The 23,254-nt window shown below is 37.0% G+C and overlaps 1 protein-coding gene across 1 annotated transcript in view; it reads right to left on the minus strand.

Moving 5' to 3' along the window:
* The window catches only part of LOC107672591 (tetraspanin-9-like), an 87,961-nt gene that overhangs the window by 10,310 nt on the left and 54,397 nt on the right, over positions 1–23,254 (minus strand). The window contains exons 2-3 of the mRNA XM_016465847.1: positions 13,095–13,286; positions 10,975–11,049 (exon numbers count right to left, since the gene is read on the minus strand). Coding sequence (XP_016321333.1) covers positions 10,975–11,049; positions 13,095–13,286 — 267 coding nt within the window. The remainder of the gene's footprint in view (positions 1–10,974; positions 11,050–13,094; positions 13,287–23,254) is intronic.

Raw genomic sequence — 23,254 nt, forward strand, 5'->3', positions numbered from 1 at the left:
GTTTTCACGGAACCTTGCAAAAGCAGCGCGTTACAATGGTGAGGGAAGAGCTCCATTATTGCGTGTAATAATGGACGCAATATTGCAAGTATTGCGTGTAATCACATCCATACAGTTTATGATCACAACAACAACAACGTTTGTCAGGCATCTACATTGTCATCTGAGGAGATTACAAAGATTAAACGAGTGTTTTTTTAAACTCTAAAACATGAAATGTGGAGTTATCTGCTTTTGCCAAAAAACGACTGTTGGAGTTATCTGATTTTGCTATAAAACAAACTTTTAATATGTAAAAAAACTTACTTTCAATGAACTTTAATTTTGTAAATTACCTGTATTTGTTTAAGTTATTATTACTTAATCAAAACAACCCAACTGCAGTTTGATTGATATTACTTGGAATGCGCAATAAAAAAAACGTGATTTCTGAAAAAGAGTTATCGGTTTTTGCAAATAAACTCTTCACACACACGCACGCACACACACACACACACACACACACACACACAATTTCATATATTTAACTGAATAACACACACACACAACTGCCAAAATTTAATTAATTGTATAGTTTATAGTTGTATAGTAATTGTATAGTTTGAAAACTTGAATATGTATTAATTCAAGTAGTTTGGATAAATACTTGTAAATATGTATAAATATTAGCATTGCAAATAGTGAAAAACTATATGTAAGTCCTAAGAGAAATTTACCTGCTTGTCTATCCTAATAAGCAGCCTCTGTTTAGTCAATACCTGCCATCGGGTTCTTGACTACTACAGTACGTCAAATTATTGTAATTAACATCATTCATTGACTGCCATAGTGAGCAGAGCGTTAAAAAGCATGCCATCGTTGACGCTGGAATCACTATCATTTCCCCCTCGGCTGGGATAGATAAATATTTCACTGGCAGTTTTAATGAGGTGTACGATCTCACATTAGAGGTTCAGTGCACTCTGGCCCAGAGCGACGGAAGTGCAGGGTGATCAGAGTTTGACAGAGCGGCGGTCCTGATACAGACTCACACTAGATTAACATCATTTCACCCAAGAGAAAAGACAAAACACCATATCCTGGAATTTCACAGACCTATAAATACGATACATAGAGATAATATCTGCACTTAAGCTTTAACATTATGATTTATTGTCACGCTTCATATTGCTGTTGTATTTGTATTTATTTACCACAACATTCACTGTTTGCTCACATCTGAAAGACTGAACTTCTGAAGAAACTGTGACTGGTTCTCATATATGATGCTAGGATATTGAGGATGGTTGCCAGGATACTGCTTACTAGCCCAAAAAAGCTTATCAAGTTTCTATCATATTCTAGATTGCTAAAAAAATCCTATATATGGTTTGGGACCTTTTGCAGATGCAAGTCTATGAGACCTTTTTTTGCCAATTTTTTTCATCTTCCAGGCAGACATTATGAGTTAGATCACTTAGAAAAGTAATAACACAGATTTCATCAATAAGCCACACGATTTGAGGTATCATTCATGTCCCAGGGAACATAACTGGTTAAAAAAAAAAACATTGATTTGGACAGGTTTTTGGATAAAAGTATCTTCTAAATGCATAAATGTAAAGGTGCAGGGCGAGGTACAAGTATGAGTAATAGTAATGCTTGCCTTAGCAAACAGCACTAATAAAATAACAAATCGAAATATTCAAGCTGTGAAATTCTTTGAATGCTGAGGGAAATTATTTAATGAGGAGTATAACATTTTAATTCAGATAATCTTTCAAATATATGTGGAAATTGGCCTAAAATGTCCTCTGGAGACCCCCATCATGTGAATTTTTTTTTTTGTACATTATTTCCAGTCATGCCATGATGAAATAAATTCAGCCAATGATGCAGAACAGCATCAATAAAACTAAGTCAAGACAAGATATTAAAAAGCTGGTAGAAGGCATATGTCTCTCTCGCTGTGTGCACTCATTAGTGCCAGATATTTTTTCTAGTGGGTACACTGACTGTGTGAGAAGCCGCATTTCAGAATGAAGAGAAAAAAACGAAAGGTGAATAAGCACCATCATCCTTCTTTATGGAAAAATCTTGAGACCTCCGAGTCTCATTATACAAGAATACATTAAAGCACACTCTCAACTCCATCAGGGTTCACTGTGACATCACTCCTTTCACGTCCTGCTTGGAACACATGATGATCAGAACTGTTTGGTAATGGCTATTCTTTCAAACCTAAAGAAAAGCATCCCAATTACCAAGCACATGAGACTCCCATATCCCACACGGTCCATTAGGCTCAGACTTAATCAGCTTGTGCCTGAAAAAGTCACGCAATTCTGTTCATCCTGTTCAAAAAGCAAAATAGCATGTCTAATGGAGGAATGTTACATGTCTGACTAAGCCTCCCTAATGCCATGAGCTGAGTAGGATTCCTAGAAACTGGCATTTTATTTTTAGACAAAAATGTATTTTCTTACAGAGCAGTATCAGGTCATAAAAAAATAAAGACAATGCTTAATATATACTTCAAAGGTTTGTGCTCACTAAGAAGTTTTTAGAGAAATGAATGCTTTTGTTCAGCAACAATACATTATATTAATCAAGTAAAGACATTCAAATTGTTATAATTAGCAAATACACATTTCATATAAATGCTGTTCTTTTGAAACGTCTATTCATTAAATAATTATGGAAAAAATAATACTGTTTCCACAAACATCTCAAGCAGCCTTTAAATGGTTTTCAACATTGATAAAAATGTTTCTTGAGCAACAGATCAGCACAGTAGAATGATTCCTGAAGGATCATGTGACACTGAATACTGGAGTAATGATGCTGAAAATTCAGATATTTTCCACCACAGGAATAAATGACATTTGAAAGATATAGGGTTAAGCGATAAGAAAAACACTCTAAACATCTTAGCGATAGCCTGAAAACTAGGGGTGTTCTGATCAGGATTTTTGAGGCCGATCACCGATCACAGAAATCAGTATCTGCCGATACGATCACCGATACGGATCTTTTTAAAGCCTTCTTTTTATCATGTAGAATTATTAATAGTAATACTTCAATCAGGATTAAATTTTAGACATTTATTCAGGGCCTGAATTTCATTTTTGAGAATGGGGGGAATTTTCCTTTTATAGGTGACTCTTGTGAGAGGGGATTTTTTTTTTTATTATTTGAAGGGTGGAGGGGAGCATTTTTAGACATTTTTCAAAAATATATATTTATTTCACCTAAATGTTCGATTATGAAGTGCATTTTTGTTTTTACACGTGCAATTGTTGCACAATAGCTTACACACAGCACAACACAGTTGTTCAAACAAGTGGCAAAACATTTAAACTACTTTTCTACGTTATCACAAACATTCTAAATTAAAACTTACCACTGACAGAAACAGTCAGCTCTACTGCCTTTTCTTTTGCATTTCAATATTTATTACAAGCAATCCTGCTGTTCATAGAACTTTGTTTTCCTACCTCCACGAGTGCCATCTATTATTGCCTTTTTTTATCTAAAAGTGTTATTTTCCTTTAAAACTAGCCAACAAGTCAGTTGGCTGTGAAACACAGTCTTTAATTATATGCATTTATGGTGTAATTACTACATTTTCGTTTTCATATTTACCGCAAACAATGCGCTGTCACTTTAATTCAGAGCGTGCAGCAGAAACGATCTCTGCTGCTGCAGACCGCTCCTGGAACGCACTGCCGGACCGCAACCGTGTGCAGTGTGAACGCTTTAATCCGTTAACATGAGCACGGAAAAAACACGCCTAATGCCATGAGCTGAGTAGGATTCCTAGAAACTGGCATTTTATTTTTAGACAAAAATGTATTTTCTTACAGAGCAGTATCAGGTCATAAAAAAATAAAGACAATGCTTAATATATACTTCAAAGGTTTGTGCTCACTAAGAAGTTTTTAGAGAAATGAATGCTTTTGTTCAGCAACAATACATTATATTAATCAAGTAAAGACATTCAAATTGTTATAATTAGCAAATACACATTTCATATAAATGCTGTTCTTTTGAAACGTCTATTCATTAAATAATTATGGAAAAAATAATACTGTTTCCACAAACATCTCAAGCAGCCTTTAAATGGTTTTCAACATTGATAAAAATGTTTCTTGAGCAACAGATCAGCACAGTAGAATGATTCCTGAAGGATCATGTGACACTGAATACTGGAGTAATGATGCTGAAAATTCAGATATTTTCCACCACAGGAATAAATGACATTTGAAAGATATAGGGTTAAGCGATAAGAAAAACACTCTAAACATCTTAGCGATAGCCTGAAAACTAGGGGTGTTCTGATCAGGATTTTTGAGGCCGATCACCGATCACAGAAATCAGTATCTGCCGATACGATCACCGATACGGATCTTTTTAAAGCCTTCTTTTTATCATGTAGAATTATTAATAGTAATACTTCAATCAGGATTAAATTTTAGACATTTATTCAGGGCCTGAATTTCATTTTTGAGAATGGGGGGAATTTTCCTTTTATAGGTGACTCTTGTGAGAGGGGATTTTTTTTTTTATTATTTGAAGGGTGGAGGGGAGCATTTTTAGACATTTTTCAAAAATATATATTTATTTCACCTAAATGTTCGATTATGAAGTGCATTTTTGTTTTTACACGTGCAATTGTTGCACAATAGCTTACACACAGCACAACACAGTTGTTCAAACAAGTGGCAAAACATTTAAACTACTTTTCTTACGTTATCACAAACATTCTAAATTAAAACTTACCACTGACAGAAACAGTCAGCTCTACTGCCTTTTCTTTTGCATTTCAATATTTATTACAAGCAATCCTGCTGTTCATAGAACTTTGTTTTCCTACCTCCACGAGTGCCATCTATTATTGCCTTTTTTTATCTAAAAGTGTTATTTTCCTTTAAAACTAGCCAACAAGTCAGTTGGCTGTGAAACACAGTCTTTAATTATATGCATTTATGGTGTAATTACTACATTTTCGTTTTCATATTTACCGCAAACAATGCGCTGTCACTTTAATTCAGAGCGTGCAGCAGAAACGATCTCTGCTGCTGCAGACCGCTCCTGGAACGCACTGCCGGACCGCAACCGTGTGCAGTGTGAACGCTTTAATCCGTTAACATGAGCACGGAAAAAACACGCACTGCAAACAGAGTATGTGTGAACCTGGCGTTATGTGTGTGCGCTGTGAGTTTGCATGAGCGCACGGTCTCCAGGAGAGCGCGTGAGTGCTGAATGCTTTAAACACTGGCAAGAATTAAAAAGAAATGCAATTTATAAACATTAGTGACGATGCTACACTGCCTCAATTGTGCAAGTGATAATTCCTATGGCTATGTCAACTGTGCAGTGTGCGGCAGGCTAGACATCACCGGCGTATTCTTGAGATCGGCCTTTTTAGAGACTGCCGATCAAACATCCCAAAGCGATTATCGGCCGATAGTGATCGATAGCCGATCAATCGGAGCACCCCTACTGAAAACCTCTGGAAGGTTATTGAAAGTCATAGCTGAAATGCAGCAGTCATGTCAAATAATCTAGTAAACTTTCTTTTCATTCAAAAACCCACAACCAGGGCTAGTGGAGGACTCTGAAACAACTTTGATTTCTGACAACAAAAGGGAAGCTGTCCTGTCCTCAGAGGCGAGTGCCATTTCAGAATGAGCTTTATGATTTATCATTTGCAATGATAAATATCCTGTCACTGAAATGAAATGTATTGGTAAGGTGGTGCTCTGCTCATATTCTGCTCCAGTCACCATCTTGCAAGCCCTAAGAGACGAGCTATGCTAATGAAACATACTGTTAGAAGCATCATATTATGCAGAAAGTTAATTAGTTCTTCTCCCAGACATTGAGTTCATGGAAAGAGAGCCAGTGTGAATGAAAGGTTTCTATAAAGAAGTCCAGACAGGATTGTCAATCGCAATCAAGATGAACTGCAGCCCAATTGTTTAGCAGGATTGTATCTTTTTTTGGGACATGAACAGAATAATCTGCCGCACATCTGGAGCCAAATTAATGGTTCAAGGGTTTGAAACATACAACTTCTTAATTAGCTGGAAGTGGTGTAGAAAGAGTTTTCACTCAGAAATTGCTACATTTCAAATTTTAAAAGTAACACTAAATTAAATGTGAAATTCTGAAGTAGAAAGACTGAAATAGTATTTTCTTGTTTACAAATTTGTAAAATCAGTGTCATTCCCTTTAAATCCACTGTTACATACTATACTTGTGCTCAAAAATTGAATGGAGCATATGTTTCCCATGTTGCTAATGCACAGCTCATTAGGAGTTTGTATACCTGGCCTTGGGCTGTGTTTAAATAATGTCTGTCCAGTTGGATACAGTCTCATGAATGCACAGTCCAAAGCCATTTCAGCTAACGCAAGCATCTGGATCGTGTGAATGAAAGAGCGGCTCTTGGTGTTTGATTTGTAATCATTCCTCTCGTTAGTTTCATATGTTCTCAGGCAACATGTGAATGTAAAGATGTTAGTGTTTGTTTGGGAATGTGGAGGGTTTGACCTTAAGGTCGGATGTTAGCTAATAGATGACATCATTATCTATACCAACAATTCTTGGGGTGAACTGGGAGCGGAAACGAGCGTGAATGGTGAAAAAGAAAGGAAACTGTGTGCTTTTCTTCAAGTCTCATGTGTGTGTTTGTGTCTCCAGAGTGTGGACAGGATTGGACAGGTTTGTCATATTGTTGCCCTGGGGGCTTGGGTTTGTGGAGATGTGTCAGCACAATGTGTGTGTGTGTTGAGGAAAGCCTGCTGTTTACAAAAGAGTAGAGGAAGATGAGGTCAGACAGAAGACTCGTCCATCACCTCAAACTATGCCAACAAAAAAGTTTTGAGCAATTTACAGTCCGTAAACAACCCCCCTCCTCCCCTCCCCCTCCCCCTAAATCCTAACTTAAAGGGATAATTCAATTTAAAAAGGAAACGGTTTTGTTTATTTGCTCAATTTTGTTCAAGTCGTTTCTCAGCTACATGATTTTCAGTGGAACTCAATAGGTGAATTCTCTTTTCAACATCAAAGATCAGACCAAAATTAAGTTATTGTTCATTGGTTAGCTCTCCTTGTAGGAGTTTATGAGAGAAGTATGTTTTTAGCCACTCTTTTCCATTATATGTAAAAGTGCATGAGGGCTGTCAAGCTTCAAAATGTCAAAAAGCAATAAAATTGGTGCATATGACATGACACTATATTGCAAGTCTTCTGAAGTCATACAAATCTTGATGTGATGAACAAACCAAAATAGAGCTGTTTTTCATTGCTTAGCTCTCCTAATAGGAATTCATAAGTTCATGAGAATAGTGAGTTGGAATAGTGAGTTCATTTCAATGAATAAGTCAATCCAGTTCCCAAAACAGATCTCTGACTGATTTGTTCATTAATCAAACTCAAATTCTAACTCACTGACTCAATAATTTTCTTGTAGTAACAGTTAACAGCCACAGGGTGGGAAGCTTATCAGCAAACAATGACTGAAGACTTGGTATAAGTGTGCAAATCATATAGACAACTTGTGGTATTTTTGTATCTTTTTGCATGCTCGTTTATATGCATTTTACATGAAAAGAAAGACCAATACATAATTTAAAAGTCCTCTATGCTGGAAGAAAAAAAAATAGTAATATGGGTTTGTAACAACATGAGGCTGAGTCAGTGATTACATTTTTATTTTAGGATGAACTGTTCCTTTAACAACCATTTCAAGATTGGAAATAATGTTCCATTAAGACACATAAGAGCCTCCCAACATAAGTGCCTGTCATGGGATGGTAATTTCCAGCCCAGATGATGGGCCAGGCTTTTGATCAGCAAGGGAAAGTCTGGCCATGCTGTGAGCTGGCAAGATACGCGCAGCGTGGGTCCTACTGTCACGCCGTCAGGTGCTTTGAAACCTGGCCCGAAATCCTCAAAACCCTGGCTGACCGCCTCACCTGTTCAGGCAGTTTACAACACACATTTGCTGCTTAAGCTCATGAAGTGGAAAATGGCTGTTTATATAGTCAAGTCTAACGTAAATCATTTTAACACTGGCACATTCGTTGTTGATTTGTTTAACGCGAGTAAATTGGTTTCATTCAGAGCTAAAATCAGCAAGTAAACAAGCAACCGCAATAATGCTGCCAACATGGGATCACAAGCTTTACTCTCACCTTGTAAATAACTGGAAATACATTGGGGGGGGGGGGGGTTTTGTTCGACTAAATTATGAATCACAAGCTTTACTCTCACCTTGTAAATAACTGGAAATACATTGGGGGGGGGGGGTGTTTTGTTCGACTAAATTATGATACGAGTTTAGGGACCTTTAAAATGGACTTGGAGTTTTACTTTCCCTCTGAATCCATTCCCTGCACATGTGGGTCGCTACTCATTTTTAGAGCATCCCTAATTGTGTCGCTTTTACCCATGTAATGGCACAACATTAGAGGCTAAAAACTGTGAGTCATCTACGGATTAAACCGTAGACCCAGCAGAGGAGGCGAAAGTGCACTTCATCTGTCTCTGTAAGCCTATCGAAAAATCACGCTACTCTGCTTCCCCCCTTTTCAAACCAGCTAATATGGCTTAATTTGGCCGCCGTCCTGCGGCACACGCGCAGGAATGAGGTCATGAGCGTAAAGATGGATGCTCTAATCTGGTGCCTAGCCTTCGCCATCTGCTGCAGTCAGATGGTAGGTCACTGCAGGGCCCACGTGTGTGCTTTAATCCACAGCGTTCACATACGCTCAGTGAGGTGGAGACCCACTATACCTCTGTTTCGTCAACAAATCTGCAGGAGGAAAGCATCTTGCTGAGTTAAAGATTGAGGATGGCACAAAATATCACAACTGAAACTTTAGATCTCACATTATGAAGCTGTAACGATGACAAATAGATTTGAATTGTGTAAATTTGACATTTAACAAATTAAGTTTTTTTGTGGCATATTTATACATATATCGTATTATAGTATTAATTTATAAATATAAGCATTACTCCAGTCTTCAGTGTCACATGACCCTTCAGAAATCATTCTAATATGCTGATTTTGTGCTCAAGAAACATTTCTTATTATTATCATCACGGTATGATTAAAATGTTGATGGAAACAGTGTTACTTTTTTTTCAGGATTTTTTGATGAAATTATTTATTTAAAATAGAATTCCTTTTAACAATGTAAACATCTTACTGTCATTTTTGGTCAATTTAATGCATCCTTGATTATTTGCTTAATTTTTGGTTCTGAATTTTTAAATTCAAGTGTAAAATTACAGCCTCAAGTTTTTCAGATATAATAAATTAAAAATTTCACAAAAAAAATTACATTTAATTAAATGTCTAAAATTCAAGTTTACTAAGTTGTTTTCTAAAATCCTGCTCAGTACTACCTGAGCAAAATGCTTGGTTTAAATTTGTGGTTTGTACAGAAAAAGTGTGCTTTCATACATTGCCAGCATGACTTTTTTTTTGCTCAGATGTGATAACGAATGCCTTGTGATTTGGAGATCAAATAATGGAGTCAATTAAACATTCCTCTGATCACTCACGCCATTCTGTGCAGACGGAGCGGCAGGTTTTGAGTTCATGCGGTAGAGAAATGAAAGAGACATGCTCACAGCCCTGTGCGGTTGATACAAATCTCTGTATCTCATCTTCACTCGCTCCTCTCTGAAGTATCTCCCTCATCACGTTGTGTTAAAGGTCATAGAGGTATCTTATATCGGTAGTACGAACAACATCAATACATGGCTATAGGTCTCAGAGTGGTCTTTAAAGACTAATACATGTTGGATACACTGCTTTCAGTCTGGCTTTCGTCATATGAAGGCACAACCTTGAGTCTGTACACAATATAGCGATGGAAAAAAAGTGTGTGCTTGCAGAACCAAACTCATATAGACAGGAGCAAGCTAAGCATGTTGTATGCTTGAAAAAAATGTGGCATTCATTTTGCCACCAAAACGCAGCCTCAGTTTGTGGTCCACGGCTGAGTGTAAGGTACACGCTCCGATAAGACAACTAGGCAGTTCTCGTACCTAAGAGATAGGCAGATCCTAATCTCTAAATGGATTGTGGGTAAATTAATTACTTTACCTTCCACAGAGAGCGTGGCAAGCGGAGTGAATAATGAACCACCCAGACATCCTTGACGGGATTTAACACCTCCTAGCATCCTGCCGTACATTTGGGAAGCGCCCTTGAAAAGAAGACTGTGCAGTGCACACTCTGAAGCATCTGTTTGGTGACACTCACGACTTCATCAAAGAGGAAACGGGACCTCTGCGTGCTCTGGGTGGGTAGTAATCCACCAGGATCTGCATGGTGTCAAAAGGTCAGACTGCCCTGTTTTAGACATTCCAGTTGGCACAGTATCGCTTCCAGTTGTGTGCGTGTGCGGTGCCCCGAAGGCCATGAGAAAGAGCCTGAACGCTGAGGCAGGTGGAAGAATTGACCAAGAAAGAGCTCAGCACCAATTACTTGGTGACAACTGGCCAGGATTAGGCCTTGTTGTGTGGGGTGACCTCTGACCTTTGAGTGTTCGCCTGGTGATGAAAACTCTTAACCTGCACTTCCCAAGACATGAGAGGCGGCTGTTCTTTAAAGAACTCGCTGACCTGATTAAGCTGGGGAAACGGGACAAGCATTCGACAGTTTATAGCTGGGTTTCCATCCACATAGTTTAAGGCAAATTTTATGGGGATACCACATAAAAAAAGTGGCTGTAAAGCACAACCCCAAATGTTCTGCTACTCATTTGCTCACAGATTTTAATCGTTTAATGATTTATGTCATGCCTGGTTAGAATAAGGTGCAATTGGATGGGATTTTTCCATCCATTTTAATCCTCCATGAAAAAACAAAGCCAAAGAATTAGCCACCAATTAGAGATTAGATAGTGGTATTTGTATGGAAATACAGTAAAATCATTTGCACAATATAAAACTGGCAATCAGGCTTACCTTATCAGAGTAGACGAAGAAAAGAATAAGCAAAATCAGCTCAGCCAGCAGAATAATCAGCAAGACAATGAAGAACTGCAGGAAGAAAATACACAAAAAAAGGAAGTGAGTGATACTACAGAGAAAGAAAGACAAAAGGAAAGACTTGTCTGAATGAATCATCTCAGCTTTCTACACTCACTTTCTCCCTCTCATTCTATTTCACTTCTTCAGCTAAATATTTACACAGCCTTCCACACAGCATGCGCCTATCAGCCAGTAAACATTATTTCGCTGAGTGCAAAGTACATTTTCCAGTCATCTCCTGATGACCGTTCCTGTCAAAGTCCATCTGAAACACAGATTCAGCCCATCTGAAAGCCTTTAAGACACTTGTTTATTGAACCTTGACATTGACAGATTCGCAAAATAAGTTCCCTTCCACCATTAGAGGAGGGTGAGAGCGATTGTGTTGACTACGTGTGGCCTCGCCAGCCGCTGAATGACAATATGTGTACATGTCTGCTCTGCCACGACTTTACTCGCTGGTCAGGGCACATAAATAGAGCAAAGTTGAAGGAATGGATGTGGAGACTGCAAAAGCTTTGAAGGTTCTTCCTTCCTAGACCTCTGGGGGAAGAGAGCGCTACACCACATCCAGAAACATGGGGCTGGATGCTTAGATCTCAAACCCAGTGACGTGAAAACCCTTCTCTGATGTCTCCCTCTCCCTCAGAGCCATGGACACAGCGTATATACAGGCGTATATTTTAGCGAAATCTAAAGGTCAGGCCATTCGAATTTACACCGCTCCTATCTAAGAGGCATTTAGGGAACCATAGGAACTGGAGATTGACATTAAAAATTAATAAGGAGGGATGGTGATGATGATTCTGGGTTTGACTGGATTTGTGAATGCTTTGAACGTCTCTTCCTTTACTTGAAATGAACGTAACATTTTTTTTTTTTGTAAATTACATTAAATAAAATAATCAAAATGATGCTTGTTTGGAATCACATGGCAAGTCCACAAGCGGATAGCGCAGTATTTAATAATCGTTTACCAGAACAAAACAATATGACGTGACTGATGCATTATTCACTCCTGTATATGAAAGAAAAGTATGCGAGTGACGACCTTTTTCAATTAGACTGTGTTTAACACCATTAGCTGAATGATGGGTGGTGTGGGGGAGAAAAAGTAAAAATGAGTATAAAATCAAAGCGAGATTGGCAGTCAAAGGGGGGAAAATAGAGAGGCATGTGGTTTAACTCTAGCTCTGAACCAAAACCCTTGAGTGCAATGAAGAGACTAATTTTGCAATGCAGATAATTAGCAAACCTCTCTGGTAACAGTTTACTTTAAGCCTTTATGTATAATGCATTATAAAAGATATCCATAAGGCCACTTCACATCCTGACAGGGCTTATTTTGGGATAATGACTGGCCAGCTGTACATTATCCCACTTTTATCCCTCACAGCTACTCACTAAATAAATAAATGAAAAGACATGAAATGTTAATTTGGTTGAAATTATTGTTTTATGTGAGAAGAAAGAGACTGCAGACCAATACGTGAGCCATGAAACTAGCACAGTGATGTAGGCAACTGTAAATTGATATAAACAGTTGATTATACATTTTGTAAAATTGTTGCATAATGTGTACAGTGCTGCGATTGACCAATCAGAATCTTTTTATAAAAACACGAAAAATAATAAATACATGTACTGTACATGGTTACACCTTTAAATAGTATCATGAAATGTAATGCTACTTATGGTGCTTTTATTTGCTTGCTTTACTTTGGCTCGGTTTGCTTTTCAACTGCAGTTTAGTACTGCTTCAAAGTGTGTGGGATTATAGACTGTTCGTTATAGTTGCTCCGCCACCTGTCTACTGACCACGATACAGCCATTTCTTTTTTCAAGTTGCGTGCGACGGTCGTTTAAAGCAAGTCGTTTGTGTGAACAAATGATGCTCTGGTGGCTGTTGCTGACTATTTAAATCTAGCGGGTTTGGTGTCTCCTGTCGCAAAATCCAATGACGCTGGAAGTGACGATTCTCTCTGACCAATCAGTGATCTGCATTGTTCACACATCATAGCAGCGTAAAAGTGTGTAGGTGTGGCATAACTTACGCTCAGAAGCAGGCACTTGTTTTCCTTGATGGCGCCCAGGCAACCGAGGAAGCCCGTCACCATGACGATGGCACCTATGGCGATGACCATGTTGGCAGCGGAGAGAGAGGGGAAGGAGGGGGAGAAGGTGGCGAAGCTGCCTTGAGACACAGACAGCCAGATTCCAACTCCCAGCAGCCCACAGCCACACAACTGTAGAGAGAAGCAACAGATTATGAGATATTAATGCATTCTGGAACATCGATTCAGAGCGAAAGCTGTTCGGAAAAACAACATTCAATATGCACCACAAATACTAACTGAAATATAGCTTTCCATTGCATGTAGACATAAACAAAAAACATGATGTGCTGCTGACTCAAACTCTCTGTAAAGTCTGCAGAGGCCCAATGGAAAAAAAAGTTAAAGAGAATCAGCTAAATCAGGGGTCTCCAACCTTTTTGAAAAGATTCTCGCGGACCAGCTGGAGGGGGGTGGGATTTATATATATATATATATATATTTTTTTTTAATATATATACTGTATATACAGTGGGTACGGAAAGTATTCAGACCCCCTTCAATTTTTCACTCTTTGTTATATTGCAGCCATTTGCTAAAATCATTTAAGTTAATTTTTTTTCCTCATTAATGTACACACAGCACCCCATATTGACAGAAAAACACAATTGTTGACATTTTTGCAGATTTATTCAAAAAGAAAAACTGAAATATCACATGGTCTCAGATAAGCAAGAAAAAAATATTTAAAGCACTGAGAATGAGAGTGCCGAGAAGGGCTTTTTGACATAAATTTATGTGTATGTATCTCAAACACAAGGAGACGTGAAAGAGGAATCAACTTGGCACACGCTGTGTGTGGCTGCTGCGCACACTGAAAACAGTGTAACGTGAGTAACGAATCGAGTTCTCTTTCGCTTCTTCTTCTTGTGGTTTAAAATCGCTTGAACGTGTAAATTGGCAAATTAATCTGCGAATCACATGCGTGCCGAACTGTGGGGCCTGGTCCGTACGTATCACGGATCAACTGCGATCCGTTATGACAGATCAGAACAATCATTCATTTACTAATTGAACATTTAATTTACATGAAATCGTCAAATTGCTACTCCATAGCAATCGCATACAACAAATAAAAATACAATATAATTAGAACAATCACTAACATGCAATAAATAACATAACGCGCAACTCTTCCACGGCCCGGTACTGGGTCACGACCCGGTGGTTGGGGACCTCTAAGCTAAATAGTACAGCAGATTTTGATGCGGCAGTAATTTGTCATGCCAATAAGTTCCTCTAGGGGGCACAAACACCCTGCCATCTTGGACCCTTGAGGGCCACACAATGATTTTGATAAAACACTGAAGACTGACCATTGACATTTGTGTGCAGACACAGAGTCCAGCTGCGTGACTGCGGTGACGAATCTGTAATGTTTATAGGAGCTTCTGATTGACGTTGAGAGAAGCTGTTTCCCCCATCAATCTGCGATAAGGGCACAAAGTGATGCCTGCAGAGATGACGAGGAAGAAGCGGCTGACATTTTCTTCGCTGTTATTGGAATATCCAAAGCAATCTCCTCGTGAATAAGGAATCACACCCGGGCACTGATAAATTGACAGGCACCACGCGGCAAATCAAAAACCATCACATGTCTTCCCTGTGTGAACGCCGTTGTCGCTGAAGCATAAGCATGTTCGACAACCGTCCAAAGGCGATAAAAGCAAACCCTACAGTTGCATCCTCGATTTTTGTGATTAAATAAATTATTAATCGCTTTTAAATGCGCTTTTAAGCATAAATAAAGCATAAAGTTTACTGAACTGCTTGACAATACTTTCAAGATTGAAGCAGCAAACTTGAGGACAGAAATCGAGTGAAACAAATTCCTTCAGTCATGGTGGTTGAAATTATCAGCACCCACTGATACCCACCACGGGCGAGAAAGAACGCTGTGAGAGACACAGAGGCTGTGAGTATGTCACACTTGGCAGGTTAAAAGTGGGCGCTGATCCTCTGTTTGGTGAGGGAGCACTTTAGCCTGAGGGTGAGGGCCGTTTTTAATGTCCTGGGAGGTGAGAAATGGCTCTGCGCTAATGTAACATGAAGAACTTGATGTATGTCCTGAAAGTCCATGTTGTGAAGCAGCGAGTTGTCAAATAACCTGAGAGGAAGCAGCCTCCATAAACCAGAGCAGATTGCTTGTTTAATTTGACGCAAATGAAAACGAGGATGTGAGGGATATCTGTACACATAATGATATGTTATGAATCACTTGAATATGTTGCGATGCATCATTATATCATAATTGGGCCACGACTGAAATTGCAGAAAACTATTTTTACCTGCTTCTTGATTAATTGAACTGCAAGATATGAATCACACATAAATAAAAATATCAATGTAAAGACCATACATAGACTTCTAATATTGTGAAATATTCTAATTTAAAGTAACTGCTTTCTGTTTTAGTATATTTTAAAGTATATTTTTACTGTGATTGTAAAGCGATTACTCCAGTCTTCAGTGTCACATGATCCTTCAGAAATGTTTATAATATGCTGATTTATTTGAAATAGATTTTTTTTGTAATAATTGAAATGTATTTACTGTGATTTTTGATCAATTTAATGCATTAAAATAGAAAAGCAATTTATAAATATATATTTTATTTGTTCTGATAGAATTGAAATAAAATGTGACTATAATATTAGTCTTTATATAGCACCTTTTCAAGCTCAAGGTCACTTTACAACAAAATTTACAACATCCAATTACATAAAGGGTCAAATAAATTTTTTAAAATGTATTTTATATTAATATAAAAAATAGAGATATAATAAAGAGACCACTTTTCACAATCCACTTTGCAAAAATATACCACAAAGCTCATTTGCATTTAAAACATAAACAAATTTATCACTAGAAGTTTGCCGGAACACTATATTTCTGTTTATGAATGCACAATTGAGGGTAAAGCTAACAGACTAATCTACATTTAACAACACTGTTTCTCAAATCACTAAGCCATTTCGTGTCCATCCATCATGCAGCATTTATATGTGTAACAGTGACTGAAGGTCATTACGCATTAGCATGGTCGAACTGCCTCAGCACTACTTAAAACATCCTCAAACACTTACAGAGTCAGAGCACGCCTGGAAAAATCCACCGTGCTGCTTACAGGCCTCTCCGACCATCCTTCAGGCTGTGTGCAATTTTAACTCATTTACCTTATTTGTAAAACCACTCCTGTGATTGAAACGGCAGCCTGTGCCGTCACATCAAAAACTCCAGGAAGAAGCAGAGGTGAGAGGCAGGGGCAGAACGTGAGTGAACACATTAGCGAGAGAAAAAAGACAGGGGTCGGGGTGCACCGTGCAGGGAAAGACAGGAAAAAAGTGTCCTCGGAGCTACAGCAAAGTCCTGAAAGCCCAGGTAAAGGACGTGAGTGGAGTGAGGCGAGTGCCTCATAATGGTGCATTAGCAGTGTGCACCTCGACGGGGGACATAAATGGAGGCTTTGTTCTTCTCTGATGAGTCTCAGACGGAAAAAAAGATGAGAGAAAGAGAGACAGGGAGAATCTGGCCTCTTGCTTCAGTTCTCACTTGTCTTGGACAAACTCACTGGACAGACTTAATAATTTAACACCCAACTGAGCTCTGCACTCCAGGAATCCTTTCTTGACTTTTCTGTTTGTAGTATTTTTAAGCTCTCTTTTAAAAAAATAATCATAGGGAGAGAAGTAAATCGATGGCATAGGTGCATATTAAAGTTGTCAAATCTTTAAGTTGAACTGAAGCTAGAAAGTGTGAATTAAGAAAATCACTGCTGATGTGGCCAAGAGCACAGAGAGTTTAAGGGGCAAGAAAACCATGCATTTCACCTCAGTTACAAGAACTGGTGACAGAAATATTTCAAACACAGACTCTTGGGCTACTGTATTAGAGCAGTATTCATGATCACATGACTTCAGGTGAAGGTATCCTTCTCTTAACCTCCTTGAAACAGCTTCAGTTATTTAGCCAACAGCTCTCACACACATCTGGTGTACATATTTGAACTAACTGTACATTAAATATTGCTATTTTCATATTAATTCAGAGGATCAATCTTTACAAAAAATATCTATATTATTTAATATCTAATATTATTATTAGAATATTTATATCTGGTTATACAATTTCAGCTTCAAGTTTAGGATATAATAACTTCAAAACTCTTCAAAATTTCACCAAAAAATAAAAATAAATAAAATAATAAAATACATATTTGTATATAGTATGTATATGGGTCAAATACGAAAAAGGGTTTAAACATAAAAACAATACTGCTTTAAATAAATAAAAAAATACAAATGAACAAGTTTTCTGTTTAATGTAATTGTATTTTTGTTTTTGTTTTTCTGAGCAAAAAATAAATATCATACATTTTCTCCTGATTTACAGAAGACACCCACTAAAATGTCATTCAGTGTAACAATCTTGTCAGGCATATTTACAACAAAAATCAATTTATGACATAAAAAAAACTAATTTCTTTCACCCCAAATACTAATTAGTTATTTTACATTTTTTTAATTTGCCACTAGGTTTTGCCCATTTGTCAGTAAGAATTTTTTACTAATTTAAAACCCAATAAAATTGAATATGCTCACTTATTATTTTATATATTTGAATATGTACAGGTCAGAATAAGCATGTTGTTTGAATTTTTACATAACTATAAGTGTTACACTGAATGACAATGGAACATTATTTCAACCAAATTGTGACATTTTATTCTTCAAAAACTTATTTGAAACCTTAAATGTAGACACTTTACTTGCATTTAATGGGCTTTCTATGGACATAAAAATCACTTTTGTAAATTTCTTTTGATGCGGACATCTTAACGTCTTTGACTCATATACATATGTATATTTATATGTATATAGTGTGAGTGACATATTTATAAGTATATAAGTATATAGATGGTGTGAATTTTAAATTGTATTATTTTTTAATAAATATTCACATTTATTACACATCAATCATTATTTAACGTTAATGTAACGTAAATAATTATTAAAAAAAAAAAAGAGTAAGATGTAAGATTAATTCCAAATAAATAAATACATAAATTATTAGTTCCAAAAAAGTTCTTCACATTGACAGTATGTGGTATTATATGGTATTTTCATGAAGAAACTGAATCGTACAGTTTCCATAAGAATGAATGATGTTTGCATTGCTCTGTTGGAGATGGAGGTGTCAGTCACAATTCTATCTAGAGCTGGAGGCTTAGACTTAGACATCGCTTCAGCACTGCCCTTGCGCTGGTATTCCACTGCATCTTAAACGCTACTGAATATGTGTGGGAGAAGCCCTGCATCTCATTCTCAAAGCAACATTTTCAACAGATGCGCTTCACTGGATTAGAAGCAACATGCAAAATGTGCCTAAGTCTATCAGTGTTCTTCAAGGTTGGAGTGGATGTTCATATTAGACGCTCTATATGGCGAGTGTTTGTTTTGAAAAGCACTGTGCTATATTTACAGCGGCACAACTCTAACACTAAGCTGCTGCAGGAGTTGAAAGACGACACAGCAGTTTGCAGACTCCTCAGTAAACAAAGTGTCTCAGAAAGGACATGTATAATGGGAAGCCTGTCTCGCAACGCCATACCCAACTTGGTGCGTCTTAAGCAGAGCCTCTGAGGAATAAACACTACCTCTCACCTCTGATTTCTCACAGGACAAAGAGGACACCAAGTGTGCAATTTTAAAAAGGTGAGGTAGATGGCTTTGGAGGAAAAAAAAATCTACAACATTTACAGAAATTATACAAAAAAAGGCAACTGGGGCTGCCAGAACTTTACCATAAAATATGGCAGCAACATTTTAGGTTTTAGGTTGATTTATAAAAAACAATAACTTTCATTAACTGATAATATTAATACCAACCTAGTGAAGTATTGAAATGTGTTTTGTACCTTTTATACTGTAATATACTGACAACCACTATAAAACACAGGTGGTAAAGAGAATCAAAGTCAGGTTTTCTACAAGTTTTATGACGGTAAATGTAAGTGTTTATGACCCTTTTAAGAACAATTAAAGAAAATGTAAGGAATAAATTCAAGGGAACATTATGTTCTCTAAATATAAATGTCTAAAAGGTCCAATATCTGCTGATGGACTCAAAAAAACTAGCTTGATTCAAAAGGGAAAATATTTTTTTCATACCCCACTGACAGATACTTGTTCTTGTTTTAAGCATTAACTAATTTGTAAGCTAAATGTTGTTCACTTTCTAAGAAAATACTTTATATGTATGTTCAATTTGCATTTCAAGTAAATATATCTTGATTTAAGGATGTTTAGATGTAGTTTTTTTTTACATACCTGAATAAGAAAAAATAAGGAACCGAATAAAAAAATAATAATTCTATTATGAAGTGTCACACAAGAAATTCTGGGAAAGTCAATTTACATTTTTTTTTCACTGTAAATTATAAGAGGGCTTGTTCTATTTCATGAAATGTCCCATTAGATCCGTTACAGTTTCTCAACGTATATAGTAAGGGATAACCAATTGATGTGTTTTTACTAAAACATTTTTACAGTCTTTTACCGCTAAAATTACAATAGTCTTTGACACTGCAGCGTCCTGGATTTTACATCGAAGAACAGGAGGGTTGGAGCTCTAAGAGACAACTCAATTTAAATGGATGAAAGGGGTTTGCAATGAGGCATGTGGTTTAAGCTCAAGGTCAGTGTAATTGAAACTATGGAACAGGTTCTCCGGGAGCTGAGCGAGAAACGTATACATCACTCTGACCACTATATCAACTGCTCACTCACACACAGTCATGCAACTTCAGTCTTATTGCAGCCCAGTGATGGACGTGACTCACACGGCCTCCAGAATCATCTCTGTGTGTACAGGTCCGCTCTGAGAGAGCGATTAACCTTTTCATGCTTTGCCTCAGATGAGGGTCAAAGTGTGTGTGTCCAGCAAACCTGCCTTAATGAGAGGTTATATCACCCTGACCCACACATCTTTATGATTTATTAGGACACGCAAGCCCTGGAGTAACTCAAAATGGTGTGCATGTGTGTTTTTGAAGGACATTAAAGGAATGTTCCAGGTTCAAAAAAAAAGTTGAGCTTTATCAACAGCTGCTATGATATGCTGTTGTTTATCACAGAAAATAATCTGTGATAGTTATATTATTACATAATTTAATAATAATATAATCATTTGTTTAAATCAACACATTTAAGATAAAATTAATAATAATAATTTTCTATGATTTTATATATTTCTATGAGATTATAACATTTATTTTTTTCCCTTCATTTCCAACACCTTTTTCTTTCTTTTTTTTTATTTCTTAAGTTTCCTTTTTTTGCTGTTGATTTTAAATGGTCTTGTAAGCCCCTTTCACACAGTGCATTGATCAGGGAAAATTGCCAGATTGCCTTCTGCGTGAACACACACACGTCCCGGGATCGATCCCGTGATGAGGACCTAGTAACATTGCTGGGATCAGTCCCGGAACAAGTGAACAAAAGGCAGGACCAGTGCTGTAAAGGGTGTGTTGTAGTGATGATGCACGTTATCGTGCGACTCTTTTACCGGGTGTTTTGAAGGCAGATCAACTTTCACGACGAAAAAAATATGTGCAAATTGGAATGAAGCATTGATCAGTGAGCTCCTCACTATCTGCGCTGAAGCTGAGATCGTTCGCCAGCTTAGTGGAACGGTACGCGTCACATTACACGTCACTCTGTAATGTCACATGTCTTTACGGGATCTTTATGGGATGCGTGTGAACGCACGCAAAGATTCCGGAAAATCACTGGCAGTGTGAATGACCAAAATCATACGATCCCGGGACAAATTACAGGACACATTATCCGTGTATTTTCCGGAATTTCTGTGCAAAAGATTCTATAGTTTAACAGTATTTCATATGATATTAAGTCATAAAAGCTGCATATATAATAATTATAAAATCACAGAAAATTTCCTGCGGTAGTCAAATTTCTACACAACTTAATAATTATATTATTTATTTTATATTATTACTTTTTTCCAACATCTTTTTCGTTCACTGGTTGATCAAATGGCCTGTGGTGTGATAATATTTCATGTGATATGAGGTCATGTGTAATAATTATAAAACAATTAGCAAAAAGCAGTTTATAATAGGAGCATATCACACTGCAGGACGAGTCGACATACATTAGCCACAGCAGCTCTTGATAAAGCTTAACTTGTATTGAACCTGGAGTAGCTGGTGGTCAGAAAGAGGCCATGTATGGTTTACTGCTTAAGATTAGAGAAACCAAGGCAGACTGTAAGCACATACTGAATAGCAGTCTACCGCTTAGAGAAATGTATGAATATTTAGTCCGGTGTGCAGCATTAATAACCTTCTGCATACAAGGGTGATAAAACGAAATAAAGAGGGCGAGATAGAGAGAGATTGAGAAAAACGAAGAGAGTTGCACCACCCCGGGGGTTGCGGGCCTCTCTTTAAGAAGCCAGTTTAGCTGTCATTGATTTTACACTCAAATAAAACAGTCTATTTTAATGAAGACCAAGAGGGAAATGATACCCCATTACTGAGCGGCCTCATCCTGCTCAAATGACCACTGGCCCTTTATTGCTCAAATAGACTATAGAGAATGTAGTTTTAACTCTTATTAATGGGTGTAAGTACTGTTTGTACAGAAAGTGGTCCTGTAATGTCCCAGTGATGACAGAGATATTGAATGAACTTGATATGATTTCAATTTAAAGGATCTGGGAGATTCAAACATCTCTTTGATACCATGAGCAGATCATCTGATGAAACCGTCCTTAGAGAGTAATCGATCTCTGCCCTTCATTCGTTAAGCCAGTGGCATCCATCTTATAGAATAAATCATGAATGGATACTAAGAAGAAGCCAAATCTAAATAATCGCTCATCTAAGCGGATAGACAAAACATATTTAGCTTGAGTGGAAGAGATATAAACAACTTTCAGCCATTTATCTTCTAGCAAAGCTTTCTACAAAATTTTAAAACAGATCAAACAGTCATACATGGGAGTCTTGCACTCAGAAAATAAGAATGTTCAATGAATAAATATTACGCATAAAATATAATATGAAGAATAAAACATTACTGCTTAAAAAAATCTAAAATGTTTGGCCGTATTTTTTTTTTTTACTAAAAATGACTATTGGTAATATTTTGTGACATCTAAGAAATAAAGAAATAAGATTTTTATTTTGTAGAGTATTATAATTAAACAATATGGACAGATTGTAAATAAAATATGATAAAAATGATTGCACACGGTTGACTGAATGTTGAATTAGTTTTTTTCCCCCCAATTTGTTATGTGTTATATTGCTAACATGATGCTAGCAATGCCAAGGTCATTGGTTTGACTGAATGCATTTTAAGTCACTTTATATAAAATTGTGTGCCGAATCCATAAATGTAATCATAAATAGTTCTCAGCAGGCCCGGATTAAGAACACACAGGGCCCTGAGGCTATAGCGAACCCAAGGGCCTCCTTCATAGTAGCCTATCTTGATGCCACTTTCTACAACAGGAATAATTCGAGTTTTTTTAAAAGATCAAATTTCCAACACACAGAAATATAATGTGTATGCACACTAAATATTCCAGGCTACAACACGTTAAAAGAATAAATACACCAGATATTTGAAGTCAAAGCAAACAGGTTTCCAGAAACAGCAACAACTTTTGAGCATATACGGTTGACTTAAGCGGTTTAATTTAAATAGTTTTATAATTAGAAAGTCTTCTTTCCTACTGGTGTTAGGGCAATTGGAATAAATAAATTATTTATTAATAAATAAAGGATGGAAACAAATAATAATACTTCAAAAGCATTTAACAATATTAATATTCCATTATATTGCAGCCTCTTAATTATTGAATTCATATTTTTCTGCAATTAAAGTTTATTAAATTCTCCTTTGTAGTTGCCCTAATGAAAAGCTATTGTAATTTTTGAATCCAGAGTTAACTGTATAGTATTAATAAACTTCTATTAAAGTGACTTATTGCCTTTATTTTACCCAATATTTAAAGCTACAGTCCTTAACTTTTGGCGCTCTAGCGGTTAATAAACAGAACTGCGTGCG

The sequence above is a fragment of the Sinocyclocheilus anshuiensis genome, unplaced genomic scaffold (genome assembly GCF_001515605.1).
Source record: "Sinocyclocheilus anshuiensis isolate Anshui unplaced genomic scaffold, SAMN03320099.WGS_v1.1 scaffold28, whole genome shotgun sequence".
NCBI classification, from domain to species: Eukaryota; Metazoa; Chordata; class Actinopteri; order Cypriniformes; family Cyprinidae; genus Sinocyclocheilus; species Sinocyclocheilus anshuiensis.